Here is a 24,210-nt window from a genome sequence, read left to right as displayed (position 1 = left end):
TGGTGGGGTTATGCAGCTAAAACAGTTGGCTCCATGCACCCTATGTGATTTTCCACATTTCTAAAGACATAATTCGTAGTCTCTGTCACTGAGATAGGAGGGAAATCTCAAAGATGAACAATTAGAAATGGAACATAGATTAAAAGCCATATCTATATAGATAACATGAATCAAATTAGGTTGTGGACTAATATTTGCCTTTTATCAGAAATGGCAAATGAACAATTTACAAGATTGTTGGATGACAACAAACTAAAATGCCCAAACTATGTTGACTGGTACCATAATCTTATGATGGTTCTGACATCAGAAAAACTGGAAAAGTAGCTAAAAATCCTGCCCCAGAACGTCCAGGTGATAGGGCTTCTAAGGCCCATATTAGGGACTACCAAGAATGGGAAGAGAAAAATTCCCTAGCCCGCTACTACATCATAGCCTCCTTCGACAACCCGATACAGCGATAGTTTGATCAGATCGAATTGTCCAAGGATATCTTGGATAGTCTTAGGACGATGTATGAAGAGCAGAATCGTTCTACTCGGCATAAGGTCTTGAAGCAGTTCATGACCGCACAGAAGTCCAAGAACCAACAGGTTCATGATCATTGTCTCAAGATGATGGGTTATATTAATGAACTTGAGGTTCTTGGATCCGGGCTTGACCATGTCACGAAGGTGGACGCCATCCTAAATTCATTGCCTCCTTCCTTCAATCAGTTCATCATGAACTATAGCATGAATAAGATAAATGTGAGCACTCAAGAACTCAGTAATATGTTGCAGAGGGCCGAAGAACTGATAAAGAATGATGAGCACTTTACTATGCTTGCTCAAGCCGGAAAATCGAGTAAGAATAAGAGAAAGGCGAAGAGAAAGCCTCAGAAGAAAGTTGTTAAGCCCAAAAGGCAGAAGAAAGACAGAGCATCAGATGCTTGTCACTTCTGCAAATAGGCTGGCCACTAAAAAATGAACTGTCCTCAGTACTTGGAATCCAAGAGACAAGGTAATTTCGAATCCTGTGTCATAGAAATCAATTTGTTGGTAACTTCTGCTTCCTGGTGTATTGACTCTAGGGCTTCGACTCATGCGTGTAACTCACTGCAGGGGTTTAGGATAAGCAGAAGATTGGGTGATGGAGAAGTAACTCTTTACTTGGGGACTTCTACAAGTGTTACAGCTACAGCTATAGGAACTGTAGAGTTAATTTTTAGAGAATGAATTATTGTACTGAAAGATTGTCTTTATGTACAAAATTTGAGAAGAATTTTGATTTTTGTTTCAAAACTCTATGTAGATGGATATTCTGTTTTCTTTAGTAATACGATTACTATTAAAAGAAATAACGAATTCCTCGCATACGGAGAACTTAAGAATGGTCTCTATGTTCTCCACCTTCTCAGGAAACTAGCATAACCGGAACTACGTCGGGTGACATCCCCAAGAAAAGAACACGTGATACAGTTAATCCCATGTGTCTGCGGCATTACTGACTTTGTCATATTAACATAGATCATATCACAATGTTGGTAAAAGATAGTCCTTTGGATTTTCTAACTGTAGAAGATCTTCTAGCTTGTAAACCTTGCCTTTAGGGTAAAATGACGAAATGGCCATTTAACAGTAAGCCTAAAAGATGTACAGGCACACTTGACCTTGTACATACTGATGTATGTGGTTCCATGAGTGTTAGGACATATAACTAGTACATTATTTTATAACATTTACTGATGATTACTCATGGTATGGTTACGTGTACCTAATGAGACAGAAGTTTGAATCCTTTGAAAAGTTCAAAGAGTTCAGACAAGAGGTCGAGAAGCAGTTAGGGAGAGAAATTAAGACCCTTCGATCGGATCGAAGTGGCGAGTATCTCTCTGACGAATTCATAGACTACTTAAATGTCAATAGGATAGTATCACAGCTAGCTCCTCCTAAACGGTGTGTTAGAGAGGAGGAACCAGACTTTATTGGATATGGTCCGATCACTTCTCGTACACTCAAAGTTACCCACATCCTTTTGGGGTTACACATTAGATTTTGCAATATACGTGTTGAATCGGGTTCCAACCAAATCAGTTCCGAAGACTCCCTATGAGATTTGGAACGGTAAGAAACCAAGTGTAAGTCACTTGAAGATTTGGGGTTGTTCGACACATGTTAAAAGAACAAGTGCAGATAAATTGGAATCTAAGTCCAATCATTGCCTATTCATAGGATACTCCAAAGGCTCTGTGGGTTACATATTCTATGACCTAGGAGAAAAAAATGTGTTCTGTAGTCGAAATGCCCATTTCTTGGAGGATGATTACATTTTGAACAATCATCATCAAGAAGTTGTTCTTGATGAGGAGAGCTCAGGGGCAGTGGGAGATGTCCCACAAGTTTTAGGTAATGACCAACCTAGAAGATGTACCCGGCTTTCCAGGCCTCCAGTTCATTTCGGCTATGACTAGGATAGTCACTTGGTGGAAGCTACGACCAGTGAGGAGGATCCCGTGACATACGGATGCTATGCTGAACATAGATTCCTTGAAGTGGGTAGAAGCCATTAGAGCTGAAATGGACTCAATGAAGACCAATGGAGTCTTGACTCTGGTAGATCTGCCCCCTAGGGTAAAAGCAATTGGTTGCAAATGGATCTATAAGAGGAAGAAGGGCCCCGATGGTAAGGTTGAGACCTACAAGGCTCATCTTGTGCCGAAAAGGTACACTCAAAAAAAGGGAATCGATTATGAGAAAATCTTTTCGTCGGTGGCCATGCTTAAGTCCATTAGGATCCTACTAGATGTAGCAGCGTACCATGATTATGAGATTTGGCAAATGGATGTCAAAACTATGTTCCTGAATGGAAATCTTAGTGAAGTTATCTATATGCAGCAACCGCAACGTTTCATAGCTGCGGGCCAGGATGTATGGACTTAAGCAAGCTTCTAGGAGTTGGAACATTTGGTTTGACTCTACCGTCAAAAAGTTTGACTTTGAGCAAAATCCGGATGAGCCATGTATTTACAGGAAATTCAGTGGGGATAAGATTATGTTCCTGGTTCTATATGTAAATGACATTCTACTCATTGAGAATGATGCAGGAACGTTGACTATGGTGAAAGTATGACTTTCACAGCAATTCTTCATAATCTTGGAGAAGCCTCCTACATTTTGGGTTTTCAGCTCTATAGAGATAGATCGAAGAGGATAATAGGATTACCCCAATCTGCTTACATTGATAAGATAGTCAAGAGATAAGCATGGAGAACTCCAAGAAATGAAATGTTCCTTTTAGGCATGGAGTCACTCTCTCCAAGGGTCTGTCTCCCAAGACTCCTAAGGAGATTGAGGACATGAAGGACGTTCCCTATGCATCAGCCGTAGGGAGCATCATGTATGCCATGTTGTGCACTCGTCCTGACATCTCTCGGACAGTGAGTGTGGTAAGCAGATTCTATTAAAACTTAGGGTAGGAGCATTGGACTGCTGTGAAAAAACATACATAGGTACCTTCGAAGGACAAAAGAGTTTTGTCTAGTATTCGATGGTAGTTCACTACAGATCCAAGGGTATACTAATGTTAATTTTCAGTCAGATCCAGATGGTAGAATGTCTACGTCTGGTTATAACTTCACAATAGGATCGTGTGCTGTTAGCTGGAAGAGCGGCAAATAGGAGTCCTGAGTAGTAAAAATAATAGTCCACAACCCAAGCCGAACACATTGTCGTAAGTGAGGTTGCCTTATGAATGAATGTGTTCATTCTGGAATTTGGAATTCAACACATCACCCATTCCACTATTGTATGACAACACTGGATATGTTAAAATGTAGCATCAGCGGTGAATGAGGATGGGGCAAACCCATTGACTAAACCACTGACACAGAAAATATTTGAAAAACATATGGAAAGTCTGGGACTCCAACTTGTACTCAATTGAAACTAAGTACAAATTGGAGCTGTTAGAAGTTTCGGTGGTATCGTAGTTTGTATATGTCAACAAAAAGCAAATACTTCTCTACTCATTGTTTAATTCATTATGCTAAACGTTTTGATCTAGTTTAATTCATTAATGAAGAGAAGATGATTTCGCTTTCGGGTGCCCCCACAAAATATAGTGGCTACATAAGGGTTGCAACTTGTAATTTAGGGGTAAACTCCAATCGATTCGACGGTTGAAAATTGGAATACCCACGTGCAGAAGTGTTTGCATCTACCCATCCATGATCTATCCATTTAGAAAAGACCGGCCAGTATCAATTGTTGTCGTATCTCTTCTTTTCAATACCCAAATTATCCAGAACTCCGAGCTTGACGAGGATCAGACAATGAGAATCTCAATATCTGAGGGAAACCCTGAACAGTCTTCTGTTGGGCAAGTTCCTTTCTGCATGTTGTCGTACTTAACACATACTCTAAAAAGACATGGAAACCTTAGTCTAGCATTCTTCGTGTGATCTGCTTTCTCTATCTATATGTCCAGGAGGGTTGATTCTTTATTTAGTTCAGTATGATGTAGAATTGTATTCGTTTTCATGTTGTAATTAGTATGTGTGTTCTGAGATTTGGAGGGTCGATAGATATGGTTTGAAGGTATACCGATCCACTGTGTCGGGTATTGATAATTCTATCTTCTGGAGGTCCACCCAGTTGCTCAATTGAGCATGGGTCAGTTCACTCCCAACTCAGACACTCGTTTTGATAATACCATCTTCTGGCGATCCACCGTTTTTTTTTTTTAATTGTCTGTTATCTTTAATTTCCTTGCTTTTTCTTCTGTTAGGTTTTCACTTAACCTGGATGAATTGGCTGTCAAAGTGGTTCTTATGTTTGGGCATTGTGGAATCCAAGAATCTTCATAGATTACTTCATTGTACGTTTGATTAGTAGTTTGGTTGAGCATTGAATTCCAAAGATATGAATAAGGTTTGGGGATGGATATTAGGTTTGATATATATAATTGCTGTTGCTGCTATATGGATTGCTGCCAGTTATGTTGTTCAGTCAGTTGTAGTTTCGGGTGTATCACCATTCCTCATCACATACATCTGCAATTCCCTGTTCGTGGTTTTGATCCCCATTGTTGAAATTTCACACTGCTTGGAGGATTCAGCTGGGAATTTATGGTCTTGGCATCGTAATAAGAAGGGTAGCCATTTGCAAGTAGAGGAGAATTCAGAAGAAGTGCTTCTTCTTGGGGAGAATAAGTTAAGAACAGAAACAAACGAATCAAATCCAGAGGTCATTGAAGCGGGAGAAATTAGTCAGCAGAAGAGTAATATTTCAGAATCAGACCATGAATTATATGAACCTGAAAGGGCATTGCCTGTTCAAACCAGATTTCCAGAGCTTCCAGAAGTAGATAAAGTTATTGAAGATGGTAATAAACAACTAGATGTGAAAGGGCGTTGGACACGTACCAGAATGGCGAAGGTTAGCCTGTTGATAAGTCCGTTCTGGTTTCTTGCACAACTCACTTTCAATTTCTCACTTAAGTATACCACTGTTACGGTAAGGTCTAGCAATTTCATGCTTATAAATCCAACTTTTTATGTGTGTATTACTTACGGTTTTGGATTCATTAAAGATCATTTGGTATATTAAGAATGTTTTTCCCCTTCCTGCAGTCAAATACAATCTTAAGCAGTGTCTCCAGTCTTTTCACTTTTTTGGTTGCTCTGGTGTTCTTGGGTGAGAAATTCACATGGGTGAAGCTAATTAGTGTTCTTATGTGCATGGGAGGAACAATAATAGTCACTCTGGGTGACTCAGAGGCAGGATTAAATGCAATTGCTGCAAAGCCTCTCATAGGTGACATTCTTGCTCTTGTTTCAGCAGGCTTGTATGCAGTGTATATTACCCTTATTCGTAAAAAGATCCCTGACGATGATGATCAAAAGAGTGGCCGTGCCAGTATGGCGCAGTTCCTTGGATTCCTTGGGCTGTTCAACCTCTTGATTTTCCTACCTGTTGCCCTTATATTGAACTTTACAAAGCTGGAGCCTTTTCACACTCTGACCTGGACTCAGTTTGGCCTTATTGTTGGTAAAGGTTAGTTTTTAAATCATGTTATGCATTCTTCTTATTGACTTCCATCCTAGATAATCTTCATTGAGGTGGCATAAGCTGATTGCTACTTTTTAATTGTTTTGGGATATTTAGAAATAAGTACTTGCTTGAAATTTCTTGGAGTATCCTCCCTTCTGGATCAAACTAATTTGCCATTCTGTTCTACCTTTTTAATTTTATATTACTTATTTATTTGAATAGTGTATTGTGATGTTTGACCTTTTCACTTGTACGACTAAAGCACAAAATGCTTGTTAAAACATTTTCCAGCAAATTGTATAGGAGCTTGCGATCTGTGTATTATGCATTTCTTATTCCTAGCAATGCACAACCTGTATGCATGCACTCATCAATTTGATGACCCCCCGTGTATTGCCGGCATAGAACTTAATGATGTTTGTGTTTATCAAAGACTGTTGGGGGAGCAGTTTATTTGGTAACCATAATTTTTCAGTTTGGCCACTCCTTTGCTGGGTTTTCTTGTTCTTCCATTCTTCCAGCTGGTGCAAGTTGTATAAAAAACATTATTTGAAAAACTCTTTTAGGTGACCCCATATAGTTGGAATAAGACATGGATGATGATAATGATGATTTAAAAAATTCTTTTAGTAGATGCATCATCATTTTTTGGTCTTCATCTTTCAGCCTTCTTTGTTGGGATTCTCCTTTTTGTGTATGTCCCCATGTGCTTGTGTCATTTGGACAATCAGTTCTGTTTGACTGTGTCTACGATGCTGTGGCTTTGCATTCAATCTTACTTTGGTGGACAGTCAATCATTTAAGAGATTTTTGGCATTATAAATTTAGATTTGTTATGTAAATCAAAGCTTAAAACATTCATCAAGCTTTTATAAGTGCTTGGATGGCAGATAACATCCTAAGACCAACAATGCCAATTACTTCATAGTGTCACTCTTTAATTGCAGAGTTATCACCTTCATAAAGTTGGTGATTCATATCAGTGAAGAAGTCAGTAAAAGCTAAACTATGCATTTTGATTTGCACTTCAAGGTACATTGACCCTGATCCAGAAGGTGGAAAAAACTGAAAAAATGAAATATTCATCTTCAACCTGGTTGGTAGGAGACTTCTGTAATGTTGATTTTTGTATTAGTGGTTGGCTCAATATAACAAAACTTTGTCCAGAATGTGTTATCAGATTCGGATTGGACCTAGTGGTCAAACCAGTAAACCAGTCAGCCAGTGATCTTTCTGGCTCCTGGTGTTGACAGTTTTTACAGGCTGAATGATCTAACCAGTGGTTAAACCAGTAATACTATGATTTGGTATCTGAATCTAACAACAGCGGTCCCAATTATATCTGGTCAGCTAAGAAAAAACAAGGTGGCAAAGGTTTGATTTGTAAATTGGACCTAGAAAAAGCTTATGATATAGTCAATTGGTCCTTCCTGTTGAATCTAATGGAAAAGATGGGGTCATGTGAAAGATGGAGGATGTGGATTAAAGGATGTATTAGCTCGACACATTTTTTCTATTCTGATGAATGGGGTAGCAAAGGATTTCTTCTAGGCTAAAAGAGGACTCAAATAGGGTAATCCTTTATCCCCATTCTTATTCACTTTTGTGGCTGAGGTCTTAAGTAGACAAATCACCAAGTCTGACCAAGATAACCAGTTTAAAGGTTGGAGGATGGGTAGATCAGAAGTGGTGGTGTCTCACTTGCAATTTGCTGGTGACATAATCATTTTTTTGTGAAAGTTTGGATGAATCCAGTTTAAGGAACCTGAAAAGATTAGTGGATAAGTTTCATTAGGCCTCCAAACTAAAGGTGAATTGGGGAAAAAGTTGTGTAGCTGGAATAAACATTGGGGACCCTAGCAAACCTACCCACTTATTTCCTCTCCACCTTTAAAATCCCGGTGAAAATAGCTAGGAAATTGGAGAAGATTATGAGGGACTTTTTGTGGGAATTTGGTGATGAAAAGAAGGATCATGTAGTGAAGTGGGAGCAAGTTTGTTACCTTAAGGAGCAGGGTGGCCTAGGTATAGGGAACTTATTAAAGAAAAATAAGCCCTTCTAGGGAAATGGCTGTGGAGATTCCCTTGTGAAGAAGATAGGTTGTGGCACAGGGTCATTAAAAGCATCCATGGTGAAGAAATTAACAGATGGGATGCAAAACTAGCTTCCAATGCAGCTCCAAACTCTCCCTGGAAGGCAATCTATGAGGAATTACCAATCTTTCTTCAATTTATTAGGTTTGATGTTGGATGTGGCAATAAGGTTTTATTCTGGGAAGACCTTTGGGTTGGGGATGTGCCTCTTATGGTTAAATTCCCGGATCTCTACTCCTTATCAAACCTTAAAAACAAACCTGTTGATAGGTTTGGTATGCTCTCAGACTTTGGTATCTCTTGGGACTTTGGGTTCAGAAGAGGGTTGAGGGAAAATGAATGTGAGTCTCTAGTGCTTTTAATCTCAACACTTGGGAGGGTCTACTTAGACCAATCTATAGCTGATAGTAGAGTTTGGTTCCCAACTCCTGATGGTTTATTTTCTTGTGCATATTTCTTTGGTTTGCTCACTCACTCTGATCCTATGGGAGTGAACTTTCTAGTGAAAGTGGTGTAAACCGATCCCTCCAAAAGTACAAGCTTTATGTTGTGAAGTGTTCTTAGGGAAGGTAAACACTTGCTATGTGCTACAGAAAAGGAGGCCAAACGAATGCCTCTCTCCTCATGTGTGTGCCCTTTGTATGGATTGTGGTGAAACCCTAACCATTTACTTTTATCTTGCTCCTTTGTTTCTGGTATTTGGAATGTTGCTTGTTCTCTCTTTGGATGCAGATGGGCTCCCCCACAGGATGTGGTAAGTCTTTTCAGCCCCTCCTTCCTGAGACAACAGAAGAAAAGAGGAAAATGATTATGGAAGGCAGCAAGAGCAGCTACAGTATGGACTATATGGGAGGAAAGAAACCTAAGAATTTTCTCTGAAAAAAGTAAATCAAATGAGGAAGTTATTGAAGCCATAAAAATCAGAAATGCACATTGGGTGAAGACCATGGAGCTATTCAAAAATTTCTCCACGAATGAGATTTTAAGAAGTTGGGCTGAAGTAGCACTAACAGATGCACCCAAAGAAATTGTGAGTGTGGAATGGAAGCCACCAGCATTAAACAAACTAAAACTAAATTTTGATGGGAGTTCTTTTGGTAACCCAAGAAGAGCAGGTATAGGGGGTGTGATTAGAAATCATCTGGGTGTGGTGGTGGCACTCTTCTTAGGACCAACAAGTATTGGTGAGTTAATACAGGCTGAATCTCTAGCCCTACTTCAAGGTCTAAAAATGGCTGAGCAAATAGGAATAACAGACCTAGAAATAGAAGGAGACTCACTACTGGTCATTTCTTGGGCTAAAAACTTCACATCAGTACCTTAAAAGCTCAAATTTATCTTCAAAGAAATTGGCATACTTACAAGGAGGATCAACTCTCAATTCGGTTGGGTCAAACGGAGTGCAAATGGGATGGCGGATACCCTAGCAAAACAGGGGGCAAATAGATCTACATTGCATTGGACAAAACTGTAACGGATTGTATGTGGGTGCAGATTAGATTAATGCTTTTCTGCTACCTATAACTTTTGTAACTGATTGTAACTTTTGCTATTTTATTAATAAAAAGTGTCTTGCTGATAAAAAAAAAAACACTATATCAGGTCAGCTGTATGAATCCTATTCCACCATTCTGCTCTGATCAGTGCCATTTCTGTTGTTAAATTCTAGATTCTCAAATCATTTCTCACTACTTCAATCCACATATTTTTTGTTTGGCCCTAGCTCATCTGGACTCTTCAACTTTCAATAGGTCTCTTTTTCTTACTAGTGTTGTAGATGGTCTTCTATGCACATGACCAACCATCATAGTCTACTTTCCTCATTTTACACCTACCAGAGCTCTCCTAGATTCCCACAAATATCAATGTTTTATTAAATTTCAGAACAGTATCCCAAGAAACAGAAAACAATAAATATTTAGGGACTATGGCATCTTTCTACAAGGAAAAGAATAAAAATAATATTTTGAAACTGCATGAGAGGCATTAATCTGGAAATTTAGACATTCTGGAAAAGCTAAGATCATTGTTGATAGGAGTCAAATTAGAAGAGCGTATTTATATGTGGCTTTGTGCATATGAATTCAATGTCATTTCCCTTTCCTTGTGTCCCTGTATGGCACATTTCTAGGGTGGAAATAGTAGGGATGTAAATGAGTTAACTATCATAACAAGATGATTCCATCTTAGGGATGTAAATGAAAAGTCATATAATCTACTCAAAATTTTATAAATACCATGCCTATTGTGTAAGTTGGAGCTGGGCTTTGGTTCAGTTCTAACACTTTTAATTGGTACAAATGGACAAAAGATGGTCTGGTTCCTATATGAATGGCAAATAAACTAGGCTAATTATTCACTTTGAGAAAATGAATTCAATGACATACAATTTATGTAGTATAGGCCATCACTAGTCCAAGAATTATACTCCTTGAGAAAATCCGAATTCTTCTCCGTTCCTTCCTGTATATGGGGGAGTATTTAGAAATGTTATGGAAGCGTCCTTGGTTTATTTTCTGGTATTGCTGGTTTTGGTAGTGCAATTAGAGCAGAAATTTTAATTACTCTACAGGATCTAAAGCTGGCTAAGAGGAAACACTACAGCAATATTATTGTTGAAGGGGACTCTAAGGTGGTGGTGGAATGGGTTAGAAAAGAGGAAAGGTGCCCATGGCAGTGCAGACATTCTGAGAGAAATTTCTAAGCTTAAAAGACAGAGTAGTTTTTGTGCAATGGGTATACAGATCTGCAAATGGGCTGGCAGAATTCTTGGCTAGACAATGGCTAGATAGAGAGAATCTTTTCTGGAGAGATGGAGCAGTATCCTGTTGTGTTGAATTTCTGTTGTAGGGTTTGTTTTTTAACTGCTGTTTGGGGAATTGGCTTCCACCTGTTTGTTATGTAGGGATCTTGGTCATCTCAACCTCTGAGATGACTGAAACCTTGTATTATTATTTTATTTTTTGCAATGTAAGGTAAGAATTTATTTATTACTTATAGAAAAGAAAAGATTACAACAATTTACTAGTACACCTCACCGGAAAGAGAGGCAAACCTCATTACAGACTGAGAATAAAGCGTCAAACTACATTTTGATGCTCAAACAAAGATCTAACAGACATCCAAGATGCAAGTTTGCACACAGAAATCTGTATCAAATCTTCTGTGTTTTTTGCTTTGTTACAGAAAATGCAACTGTTTCTCTCAGATCAAATGGTCACAAGAACAGCCGTGGGTATAGTTCTCCAGATCAGCTTCCCCTTTTTCTTCAGGCCAGGCAGCTTCCAGCAGCATAACAGGTCTTTGACAGAGCTGGGCATGACCCAGTCAACCCCTGCAGCTTCAAGAAAGTGGTCCCAAATCTTAGCAGAAATGTGGCAATGGATACTGAGGTGATCAATTGTCTCTGGTACTAGTCCACAGCCCACAGTTCAGATCAGGGATCTGCTGCCCTCTCCTATCCAAATTGACTTTTGAGAGACTTGTTTAGGGTCAAAACCCAAAAAAGGAAGTTTGCCTAGGAAGGGCTGATTGGGTTCCACACCTGTTTTCTTGGGAAGCTAGCAACCCCTGTCTTACTAAGCTAATAAGCCATAGACTTGACTGAAAATATTAGTATCCACACTCCACTTCCAACTCCAATCATCATCCAAAGTTACTGAAATGCTTTGCCTCTGTAAAACTCGCATGAGCTCCATAAAATGCTCCAACTCCCAGTCAAGAAAAATTCTCCTAAAGAGAGGACTCCAAGAGATGGAGCCACCACACGTGTCATAAGATTCAGCAATTGAGATTTCTGGGTTTGCAACACACTGATAGAGCAGGGGGAAAGCTTCTGCAAGAGGTGTGTCCATGCACCAGTGGTCCTTCCAGAATTTTTGTTTGTTTCCTCTACCAATCTTAAAGCCTAACCCAACTGAGAAAGCAGGGAGGGACTTCAGAATTCCTTTCCAAAGAGAACAACCCCAATTCTACAGAGGATCCAAAGATCCCCAATTACCCCCGTCCACCCCAAATTTAGCTGCAATTGAACTCCTCCACCAAGCATTCCTTTCAGCTCCAAATCTCCATAACCATTTACTCAGGAGGGCAGTATTAAAAGCGTTTAATTTCCTTAAACCCAGACCTCCTTCCTCTAAAGGGAAGCACACCTGATCCCTCTTAACAAGATGAATTTTCTTTTCATCTTCCCACCCTCTCCAAAGGAAGTTCCTCTGAAGGGATTCCAATTTTTTTTGCGACCTTGGATGGGATGGGAAAGAGAGAAAGAAAACAGGTGGGGGAGATTAGAGAGAGTACTCTTCAAAAGTGTCATTCTACCTCCAGCAGAGAGGTATTTTGCCTTCGAAGAGGCCAACTTTCTTTCCATCCGCTAGATTACAGGATCCCACACCGAAATAGAACTACATTTTGCTCTAAGAGGGAGCCCCAGGTATTTCCCTTGAAGGTAATTAACCTGACAGGGCAGCACTTCAGCCAAAGCTTCCAAGTTGTCGACCTGGCCCACAGGAAAGACTACACTCTTCCCCAGATTTACTTTCAGTCCAGTAACCACTTCAAACCAGCATAGGATACCAAGCATCAATTCAAGCTGATCAGTAGCAGCATCAATAAAACAAAGAGTGTCATCAGAAAATTGGAGTATGTGCACTCCCCCCCCCCCGGACAGATTTCAAAGCCATCCCATAAACCTTTCAGAGGCAGCCAGTGTACTGAATTGAGTGAGCACTTCCATTAGGCAAATGAATAGTAAAGGAGAGAGAGGGTCCCCCTGTCTAATACCTCTGGAGCTTTCAAAGAAGCCTGCCACTTGCCCATTAATTAAGACAGAAAGCTTTGGAGAGGTGACACATACCTTTATCCAGTTCCTCCACCTTTGACCAAAATTCATCTTTGCCATCTTTGCCAGTACAAAATCAAGGCATTTCTAATGGACAGATCATAGGCCCTCTCAATATCCAATTTGCAAATCAGACCAGGTTTTTCATCCCTCCTTTTAGAATCAATCAGCTCATTTGCAATCCGGACACTGCCCAACATTTGTCTACCAGGAACATATGCACACTAATTATCAGAAATGACATTGGGTAGAACCTTCTTCATCCTCTCAGCCAACACCTTTGCCAGAATCTTATAAAAGCTATTTAGGAGACTACTGGGCCTGAAATCTTTTAAGTTTGTAGCTCCAACAACCTTAGGAATGAGAGAGATAAAGGTGTTACTCAGACTTCTTTGTAAGGATGCCAAGCTGTGAAACTTATGCAAAAAATTCAGTAGATCTTCCTTGATAATCTCCCAACATTTTATATAAAAGAGATTAGTCAAACCATCTAGTAAACCTGGTATTATGATCATCAGCAGCAGCAGCATCCATCCTCTCTCCCAACTATATGAGGTCAGCTACATCAATCCTGTTTCACCAATCTGTTCTATTTAAAGCCATATCCACTGTTAAATTATTAGTGAATAAATCATTTCTTACTACTACTTCTACCCATGTCCTTTTTGGTCTACCCCAAACTCTTCTAGCGCCTTCAAATGTGTAACAAATCTAACTGCCACAATTGGTGATCTTCTATACACGTGCCCAAACCATCTTAGTTTACTCTCTCTCTCTCTCTCTCTCTCTCTCTCTCTCTCTCTCTCTCTCTCTCTCTCATTTTATCACCTATTGGAGCTACTCCTAGGTTCCTATTAGATAACTTCATTCCTAATCCTATCCTTTCTAGTTTTTCCACTCATCCATCTTAGCATTCACATTTCTACCACATTCATATTTTGGACATGTTGTTTCTTGACTGCCCAACACTCTGTGCCATACAACATAGCTGGCATTACAATTGTTTTATAGAATCTTCTTTTTAATCTAAGTGGTATTTGCCTATCACATAAAAGTTCAGATGCACCCCTCCATTATTCCCACCCTATTCTAATTCTTTGGGTGACATCCTCCTCAGTCTCTCCCTTGTTATGAATTATTGAACCAAGGTACCAAAAATGGTCACATTGAGTTTTCTCTTGGTCTCCAATCCTAAGCATATTTTGATTTACACTCATATTATTACCAAATTTAAATGTCATATACTTTGTTTTAGTCCTACTTATTTTAAAACCTCTTGTTTCTGAGGCATTTATCCATAAGCTTAATTTTGCATTTAATCCATCATTAGTTTCTTCAATTTAAACAATGTCATCCACTATTTTGGAGATGTACAAGAGCGGCGATTTATTGGATAATCTGGGAGGAAATAAATCAAAGAATTTTTGCTGAAAAGGAGGGAAGTAGAGAGGCAATCATGTAAGTAATATCTTATAGGATGGTTCACTGGGTAAAAACAATGGAGATATTTAATGACATTCACACAAGAACTCTATTGAATAATTAGCAGGAAGTGGCAGCCTTAGCTCCAAATAGAAGTATTGCTCACCCTCTATGGTCTCCACCTTGTACAGGTTTTATCAAGCTTAACTTTGACGGTAGAAGTGAAGGTAACCTTGGGCCTTTAGGGATTGGTGGTGTTTTTAGGTTGGAGGAAGGTTTAATCATAGCTCTATTTCCTGGCCCAATTGGTGTTAAGGACTGATTCATTGAGAGCAAAAATTTTGGCTTTGATGGAAGGTGTGAGAAGGGCTAAGGAACTAAATGTTAACAAGCTGGTCATTGAAGGGGATTCGAAAGTGGTACTAGGATGGTTAGGGAAGGAAGATGATGGCATGTGGACATAAATCAATGAACGAAGACAATTCAAATTGATGACTTAGGGTATGGAGGTGAGACTGTAGTGGGTAAAAAGATGTGCCAATTCATTTGCAAGTGACTTGCTAAGCAAGGGTTGGGAAGAATAACTTGATTTGGGCTACTATGTTTACCTCCCCCCCCCCCCACACACACACACACACAATTGTAATTGAATCTTATCTTTTAATGAAAATTTCTTGTTATTGATAAAAAGAGAGAGAGAAGACAATGTCATCCACAAATAACATGTACCATGGAACTTCCCCTTGAATATGTGTAGTCAATTCATATATGATTAGTGCAAATAGATAAGGGCCAAGTCCTGAACCTTGGTGAAGACCCATAGTAATTGTTAAATCTGAATTATCTCCCACTACTGCTCTATCATTGGTTGTTGCCCTCTCGTATACATCCTTAATTAAGTCTATATACCTATTTTGAACTCCTTTCTTTTCCAAGACCCACCACATTACCTCTCTAGGAACTCTAGCATATGCCTTTTCTAGATCAATGAACACCATATGAAGGTCTTTCTTTTACTCTCTAAACTTTTCTATTAATCATCTCAAAAGAAATATAACTTCCATGGTTGATCTTCCGATACACTTGTTTCTAGTTGTAATCTTTATTTAATTATTCTCTCCCAAAGTTTCATAGTGTGGTTCATAAGTTTAATCCCCCGATAGTTATTACAACTTTGTATATCACCTTTGTTCTTAAATATAAGCATCATAGTGTTGTTTCTCTAATCATTAGGCATCTTCTTTTCTTTCTCTATCTTATTAAATAGCTTGGTCAGTGATAAAAAGCCTACCTCTCCCATACCTTTTTGTACTTCTATTGGAATTCCGTCAGGTCCTAACACCTTTCCCTTCTTCATCTTATTTAGTGACTCTTTTACTTTAGTAGGCCTAACTTTACAAAGGTATGTATTTATTCTTAACACTACTAGTATTGTTAGATTCTCCTCCATTAGCACCCTCTCTCTGTCGTTCATTTAATAATTTTTCAAAATAGCTTTTCCATCTTTGTTTGATTTCCTCAACAGATTGCATGAGGAAGATGTTGACGTGTCACGTAAATGTCCAAATGGAAGGAGTGAAGAGGAAGTGGGAGGAGCTCAAGAGAAGGGAAGAGTAAACAACCCCAAGCTTTGGAAACCTTCGAACGAAATATGTCAGATGCAAATTAAAAACAACTTTAAGGAGCTCGAAGAGGAGAAGTATCGAAACGTTGGTCGGGTTGGGATTTGCCGTTCAGATTGTTAGGTCGGATGGCCCAAGAGATGTAATACATGTTTTTACTGGTTCAAGTACTCCAAATGTTAAACACATGACCTCCAGGGCTTCAAATGTTTTAGACTTTGTTTCTAGTCTATCTTCTTCCCCGTTGATGAGTGCTCAGAATTTTCGCATGTATCACGAGAATTCAAAAAGAAGATTGCCTAGGGGATGGCCGTCCATGGGAGGTAGAGTGGCGAGGAAGATTAATGCATTGAGTTTGAGGGAAAAGAAGGTTACAAATTTTAAACAAAAACTTTGAGGTTTTTCGACAGTGTCGACAAGAGGGAGAAGGAGATTTGGGAGTGGGTGATCACAAAATTCGTGAGAAAGGAAGCTCAAAGCAGCTTCAAATGTCCAGAGGATGAAACAAGTTCAGAGAAGATAGCTCCCCAGGCATATCCACGGGCTAAGAAAGAAGGCAGTTCACAAGAAAATGTTTTAGCTAAGGACACAATTGTTCAATCGGAGACAGAAGTTGTCAAAACTTCAGAAGGGGCAAAGGATGGTGATGGCTTGGCAGAAAAAACTGAAATAGAGGAAAATTTGGATAGTGAAAGAAATACAAGAGAAGAGGTGTGTCTAGTCACGTCAAGAAAGAAGGATCCTTCCTATGATCTTAGTAGCAGTGTAGTGGACCTGGAAGAGGGGGGAGGCATGAGCAACGAATGTTCCAAGAGGGTAAATGAAGAAGGATTGAGATCTTCGGTTTTTATAGGAAATGTTGGGATTGGGTTTAGGCAGAAGAAAAACCGAATCTACTTCGAAGGTAACCAACTTAGAAAATCCCAAGGTAGGAGAATTGAGAAAAACAAAAGGGTCCAGTGACAGGCAAATTATTCATGTAACAAAGGTCTTCCATCAACTCAAGCAAGGGTTGGTTGGGGATGGTCCTTGCTGCAAATTCAAAAGAATCTACAAGAGGAAAGGAGCTAAGGTCAAATCTAGAAATCAGAGCTAGATAATAAATAATGGTAAAATTGTTTGTTCAGAAGATGACTTAGGCAAGGAGAATCAGGACATCGATTCAAGCAATCAGAATGAGAGAGCACCTATAGAGAAGAGGGAGGAAAGGAAGTTTGGTGACAAAGGAAGGAAGAATGAGAGACAAGGAAGAGCTCAGGCAAAGATCGGAGAGGAAATTAGAGAGGGGGAGAGGGAGGCAGGAAGGAATAATGCTGAAGAATTCCCCAAGGTAATTATCTCTGGAGAAGGAAAAACTGACATTTATCAATTAGTTGACAGGCATGTGGCAGTTGGGAAAGCACTTGGACTGTTCTTCTTAAGGGGAGAAGCGGTGGTGAGGAAGGCAATCAAACATTATGAGCAGAATAGAAGATAGGAAACTCAAAGGAGGAATGCAGCTGAGGAAGGGCACGGGGTTTGGGAGAAAGATGGAAGATAGGAATTAGATATTGTTGATGAAGAGTGATGGGAGTTGTAGCCTCTGTATCAAGTGAGAGGGAGAGGTTTGGTCAGTTTCGGGTTCAGCTTGGTTTGCCCAAAGGGCCGTTTCAAGTGTTGTTTTTGGTTTTTTTTTTTTTTCTTCTTGGTAGGTATGGATCTATGGTTTGTGTGGGGATCTTTTGTTATGGGCTTTGGGTGCTTGTTGTTTTTAGTTCTTCATGGAGGTGTCGTCTCATCACATCTTTTGGGTGTAATTGTTTTTCTTTTTTAAGGAATTTTCCTTTTTTGTTTTTGGTCAATAACACAATTCATAAATTATCACAATAAATTACAGAGGAAGACAAACTTTCTTATCTTCCAACTACATCATGAGCCCCAAGAGAGGAAACAAGAGAGAAAGCGAGAACAGGAAAAGAAGAAAATTAAGTTACATCTTTGCCCAGAACATGACATCCCTGTCCACCCCTTGTTTAACCCATCAGCAAAAGAATTAGCTGATCTTTTACCCAACTGATTTTGACTTCCATTTCTTGAACCAACCATCTGAATTTCCTCTTCCAAAATACTATAACTCCATAAACCACTATCTTCTTTGTTCAGTGTTATGGGCCCGCGAATAGGATCTCGTCACGGGTCGGTCCACAGGGATAACCTTCTGTTTTCCCTTGTTCCTCCCTTTTCTTGAGGAACCTATCTTGGCGCCTTAATGGTGATTTGTTCAAGAGATCACCAACTCTCCTCTACTCTTTCTTGACTGAAAATTTTGATGCCTCTATTGAATATCATTAGCTCTTTTAAATAGGAGATTACAAGAAGATAAGAATCCCACTTTTAGGAGGACTCCCTACTGATCTATACTACTAAATTTAGATAAGAACACTGAACAGATAAGACTCCCTACTAGATAAGATAGAAATGTATCTAGCTAGATAGGATGAATACACTGAATTAGATAAGATGAGAACACTAAAATGAGAACACTGAATTAGATAAGATGAGAACATTGAGTTAATCACCCACTACTGCTGTTGTCCATTAAACTCTGATTTAATCGCCCATTACTGCTGCTGTCCATCACTGCTGCTGTTAGCGGCTGTAAAAGCATTCACATCATTACTCCCCTCCTGGACTAAGAGCTTGTCCTCAAGCTCGAATTCAGGATGGGTGTCTTGAAACACAGTCAAAGGAATCCAGGATAGGTGGAATGATTTTGCCCTCCTGGATTGGGTTCCAATGAAGAGGGTTCATCATCATCTTCCTCTTGTTCCACCAAGAGGCAGAAAAGTCTCTTGCACTTGTGCCCTGCTGAGTAAAGTTCATCACAATTAAAACACTATCCCCTCGCCCTGCGTTCCGCCATCTTAGCCCTAGACAAGTGCTTAATAGGGGGTGCCACCACACTACTTCCCAAACCGGATGCCGATCTGGAACCGTGGCTTGGCTGTGGTTTCTGTTCCCGGCTGGCTGCAGAAGATGGGGTCATGCCGAGTGGTTTCGGGGGTGCCCATGTTGTTTGAGGCCTTTCCATACTAATACTTTCGCGGTTGAGTTGCAGCTTGCGTTCAAAAGCGCGAGCCAAATTCATAGCAGTAACCAGATTGGGGGGATTTTGCATCTCCACATCCACCCTCAAAGCTTCTGCTAACCCCGCAGTGAACATGTCGACCTGCCGGTCTGGTCGTACCGATGATGCTCTTGCAAGGAGGGTCTGAAACTGACGCTGATATTCAGCCATCGTTCCCGTCTGTTTGAGGTTGATTAGTTCGCCTAATGGGTTGCTTGTTAATGGGGGCCTAAATCTGAGAAGGCAGTAGGATTTGAATTGGGTCCAACTGAGACCGGGTTCCTCCTGCTCTAATCTATAAAACCAGAGCTGCGCCTCCTCCGTCATGTGGAATGCGGCTAAGCTTACCTTGTCTCTGTCCTCTGTCCGTTGGTTGCGGAAGAACTGCTCACATCTGTACAGCCATCCCAACGGATCTCCCGCGCCATTATTGGAAGGGAACTCCAACCTACTGTATTTGGGAACGATCGCAGCTCCTTGGGCGATGACCTTCCACTCGCCGGACGATTCTGCCGTGTCTGGATAGCGGTCATTTGTGGTTGCAGCCCCTTCTGGATTCCTCTCCTTGTTAGAAAAATAGAGCTCCATCATGCGCCTTAATTCTCGGACGTCTTCCTTGATCTCGCGCACCTTCGTGCTGTTTTCCCCGAACTTGTGCTCCAATTCATGAACCCTAGTCGTCAACTGCTCAAGGTCACTCATGACGCCTTGCTCTGATACCAAATTGTTATGGGCCCACGAATAGGATCTCGTCACAGGTTGGTCCACGGGGAAAACCTCCTGTTTTCCCTTGTTCCTCCCTTTTCTTGAGGAACCTATCTTGGCGCCTTAATGGTATTTGTTCAAGAGACCACCAACTCTCCTCTGCTCTTTCTTGACTGAAAATTCCGATGCCTCTATTGAATATAATTAGCTCCTTTTAAATAGGAGATTACAAGAAGATAAGAATCCCACTTTTAGGAGGACTCCCTACTGATCTATACTACTGAGTTTAGATAAGAACACTGAACAGATAAGACTCCCTACTAGATAAGATAGAACTGTATCTAGCTAGATAAGATGAGTACACTGAATTAGATAAGATGAGAACACTAAGATGAGAATAGTGAATTAGATAAGATGAGAACACTGAGTTAATCACCCTTACTGCTGCTGTCCATTAAACTCTGAATTAATCGCCCATTACTGCTGCTGTCCATCACTGCTGCTGTTAGCGGTTATAAAAGCATCCACAACATTCAGCCACCCAACCACCACCTCCAAGTCCCCTTCAATTATGAGTTTTCTGATATTCATCTCCCTAGCTTTCTGGACACCTTCCATAACTGCGTGGATCTCAGCTCTGAGAGAGTCACCCACTCCAATTGGGCCTGAAAACATGGGAGAAACAACCCCATTCTCATCCCTAAAGACACCCCCAATCCCTGATTGTCCGGGGTTCCCTTTGCTACTTTCATCAAAGTTTAGTTTCATGGAACCCGTAGGTGGGGGAGTCCAAGACACACTCATCCCTGCTTTAGTCTGGGTACAGCTAGCAATCTCACCCCACTTCCTCAGCAAGTCATCCACTGTATATTCTGTGAACAGCTCTAGGGACTTCAACCACAGAACAACCCTTATGTGGATCAAGGCCCTCAACTCTTCAGCACCTCTCTCTACATCAGAGAAGATTCTGGAATTTCTTTCTTCCCATAAAGACCAGCATAGTGCTGCCCTCAGTCCTCTCCACATAGTCCTTCCCCTTTTCATACGCCACCCGAAAAAAGAGGGAGCAAAAAGGCCTTGCAAATTTGATTGAGGAATCCAAGTACACCCAAAAAGAGATAAAGCCCACTCCCAAATAGACTTTTCAAATTGGCAAGACACCAGAAGATGAAAACCAGTTTCCCCATCAGCTTTACAAAGAACACACCAATGAGGGGACAAACAAGTATTGGGTCTCTTCTTTTGGAGCAGATCACCAGTATTGGATCTTTCCAAAAGAGCTTCCCAACAAAAACTATCAACCTTAGGAGGAATTGGCCTTCACCAAACCTCATTAACAGGGAAAAGGGGGGGTTACAGGATTGGTGGGCTGGCTTAGCACTTTAAAGAAAGAGGCACAGGAGAAAGAACCAGTAGGGGTGGGGATCTAGATTCTAGAGTCATCCTTAGTAGGGTCCAAGAAAACATTATCAAGAAGGAGAATCGACAAACTGTTTAGGTCGGAATCTCTCACAGCCCTTCTCAGACCCAAATTCCAACCAAACCCAGAAAAGGAAGAGGATACCATAATTTGTAGCTATCAATTTCTTTAGCTTTTTTACCTTCCATTTTGTTTCTTGTAGGCATGCAATATTTACCCTTCTCCTCTTCATAGTGTCTACTAATTCCATAGTTTTTCATATTAATGTTCCCACGTTCCAAGTGGCTAAACAAGTTGTATTTCTTGGACTAGCTTCTTTTCCTATTCCCATCCAGAAGGATGTAGGAATCCTTGCCTGTTTGACACCACAACCGGGCGTTTCTGTAGCAGGTCACGTATGGGGACCATCCTAGAAAACCCTTGTCCACTTGACACTGCACTTGGGTTAGGGTGTTGCACGTCTGAAGAATGCCCTAGTATAAGCACAGAAAGACAAATCAGGATCCATATCATGAGAGTTTGGCAAAAGTTTTAGTTCAGGATGCCAACCTAACGCACTTGCTCCTTTATCTGGGTTTAGGACTGGCAGTGTAAGATAAGCTCACACCGGTGGGTTCTTCTTTACTCAAGTATTTTCCTTTCATAGCCTCAGCTGATCTGGCAATGTTTATCAATGTCCAATCTTATCATTTTATATGATAAACTTAATGGACTTTTGGTGTTAGAATTAGATGAGTTCTGTGGATATTTGGATATTCTACTGAACAAAGTGGAATGGCAGAACAGTATTCATATAGCTGACTCCTTGTAATTCAGACAAGGCGTGAGTTGAGTGGTAATAGATAAGCTCCTGAATCTAGAATAAAACAACTAATAGTAGGATCTCAAATGAAAGAGGTGATATGGGTTTTCTGTTCTTCAATAGAGACTGCTGTTTTTCTTCTTTTTTTTCGCTTTTTTTTGGTATTACATATTACACATAACAGGGGATCAAGGGGTGGAAACAGAGCAGGGTCCACGAGGTCCACTGACCTTACATGGAGAGACCGGGAAATATAAAAATTGTTTACATGGGACACTGAAATATTCATACAGTTCTATAGGAACTTTATTTTTGGGTCTCATCACATGTGGTATACTTATGATGTTATAACTTACATAAAGAAAATACAAGGTTAATATAATACGTTAGTTCATTGACAATCATGTCCTGTAACCGCGAATTTAATGAACCTGTCTTAAATGTGGCAACTACTTATAAAAATTTCAAATATTTATTTATTTTTGGTATTTTTCAATCAACTACATAGTAACCAGACCTTCAGGACTCTAACTCTGTAGATTTGATATCTTGTCTTCCCAGATAAATGTTTCAGTTACTAAATTTGACCCTCATTGATTTCTTGGATTTTAAGAAATTTATCTTGTCCTTATTAGGATTCTTTTTGCTCGGTTACATTGATGTTCAGGTCTAATTGATAATGTGCTGAGCGATTACTTTTGGGCGAAGGCTATTCTTCTAACAACAACCACAGTGGCAACAGCTGGTCTCACAATTCAGGTTCCTTTGGCAGCTGTGGTGGATTCAATTCTGGGCCATGCCCCTCATCTCATGGACTACCTTGGAGGTGCGGCAATCATTATTGGATTTATAGGCATCAACATCCCCTCTGATGCTTGTTCCAGAGCAAAGGATGCGCATCTAGAAAGAGAAGATGCCCATGTGTCTGATCACTATAATAGCTTGCCAACCGGTAGGGATGTGGCCGCCATGTCATAGTATATTATAGCTGTGCACCCCCTGATCCTGGTGGCAGAATGAAACAGCTTTTTCCTTTCCCTCAAATTAGCTGATTCGGAGTAATTTGGCAAGGAAGAAAATTGTTTAGAAGATGTATTAGAATTACAAAAAGTCATGAAAACATCTATTGTTTTTCAAAGCATTTTTAGGATAGAAGGGATTGACAAAACAGGGATGATGATGTTGATGATTTTTAGGATAGAAGGGGATTTATCAAAGCTGCCAAATTCATTTGGAATGAAGCCCCAATATATTTAGAATGCCTTTCAGCTGATTGCTTAATGCTGGTTATTTATGGTTTAAAAATGTACAATGAGGGACAAACATTTTCCTAGACTTTTATGCAAAAATTAGCATAGTGTTCAAGTGTTGAAACTCTGGAACATATTTTTCAGCCATGGGAAAAGTGATGTTTGATCATGTTTATATCTTACTACCCTGACGGTAGAGAATGGGAAAAAGGATTAGAGGTCATGTAAAAGTTACAGGTAGGCATATGCCTCTAACAAATACAGGTACCAACACATGATGACATGACCAAGGTTTACCAAAACAAAGAGACCAATAAAACATCAACCTTTTTATTTCTGGAAAATCAACCTCCTCCATCTTTCGTTTGAGCCCTTATTGAATAGGGTTTTTTTTGTCGCCCTATTTTGTCCTCATAATAGAGTTATACACAATATTTACAAACTGAACCATATTCTGTAGATACGGAAAATAGGTCCCTGAATTGCTGTGAGCCTATCTACTTGGTTTGCTTTATTCAAAATCCAAAAGGTGGTGAACTACAGAACTAGTGATAATGATATTTTGGAGGAACTACCCTCGATCCGATGCTTGGCTGCTTGTGCCTCCACCGGATTATTCACTTTAATCACTTGTAAATTTCATATTTGATACCGTATCTAGCCGTGTCCGTGTCACAACTAAACCACCTTTTGGAAGTGTTTATTTTTAAGCATTTATCAGAAACCCTTATTTTAGACCAGATCACACCGATAAGCATCTATATATGCATTTGAGAAATTAGCCCGAATAAGCAATTTTCGGGGGGAACCCATTTTTTAATAAGCTCAAAATTTTGGAAAAGGTGCTTATAGCCAGTCTTGGTCCACCACAAAATTTTCAAAATACCTTTATTAACCCATTTGACAGAAGCACTTTT

At 40.0% G+C, this 24,210-nt stretch overlaps 1 protein-coding gene across 2 annotated transcripts; it reads left to right on the top strand.

Moving 5' to 3' along the window:
- Positions 1-4,015: 4,015 nt before the first annotated feature.
- On the top strand, positions 4,016-23,417 carry LOC148874773 (thiamine-repressible mitochondrial transport protein THI74-like). Of its 2 annotated transcripts, none has more exons than XM_088963914.1 (4): positions 4,016-4,652; positions 4,768-5,495; positions 5,612-6,035; positions 22,711-23,417. In XM_088963914.1, the coding sequence occupies exons 2-4, from the start codon at positions 4,902-4,904 to the stop codon at positions 23,019-23,021; spliced, it is 1,329 nt and encodes a 442-aa protein (XP_088820040.1). In that variant the 5' UTR covers positions 4,016-4,652; positions 4,768-4,901; the 3' UTR covers positions 23,022-23,417. The 2 variants fall into 2 exon arrangements, with proteins under 2 accessions (XP_088820040.1, XP_088820041.1); XM_088963915.1 differs by having other exon boundaries at positions 4,228-4,359.
- The last annotated feature ends 793 nt before the right edge of the window (positions 23,418-24,210 follow it).

This window comes from Nelumbo lutea, chromosome 1, assembly GCF_056320005.1.
Source record: "Nelumbo lutea isolate HS-2025 chromosome 1, American lotus-T2T, whole genome shotgun sequence".
NCBI lineage: Eukaryota > Viridiplantae > Streptophyta > Magnoliopsida > Proteales > Nelumbonaceae > Nelumbo > Nelumbo lutea.
The sequence above is the reverse complement of the archived record's forward strand: the minus strand, read 5'-3'. Positions and strand labels throughout refer to the sequence as shown.

What these genes read in the sequence shown, in the direction of transcription:
- LOC148874773 (XM_088963914.1), top strand. Translation starts at nt 4,902, where the DNA reads ATGAATAAGGTTTGGGGATGGATATTAGGTTTGATATATATAATTGCT. An exon ending in TTAAGTATACCACTGTTACG is followed by an intron (nt 5,496 to 5,611) that starts GTAAGGTCTAGC and finishes CCCTTCCTGCAG; the next exon opens with TCAAATACAATCTTAAGCAG. An exon ending in TGGCCTTATTGTTGGTAAAG is followed by an intron (nt 6,036 to 22,710) that starts GTTAGTTTTTAA and finishes ATTGATGTTCAG; the next exon opens with GTCTAATTGATAATGTGCTG.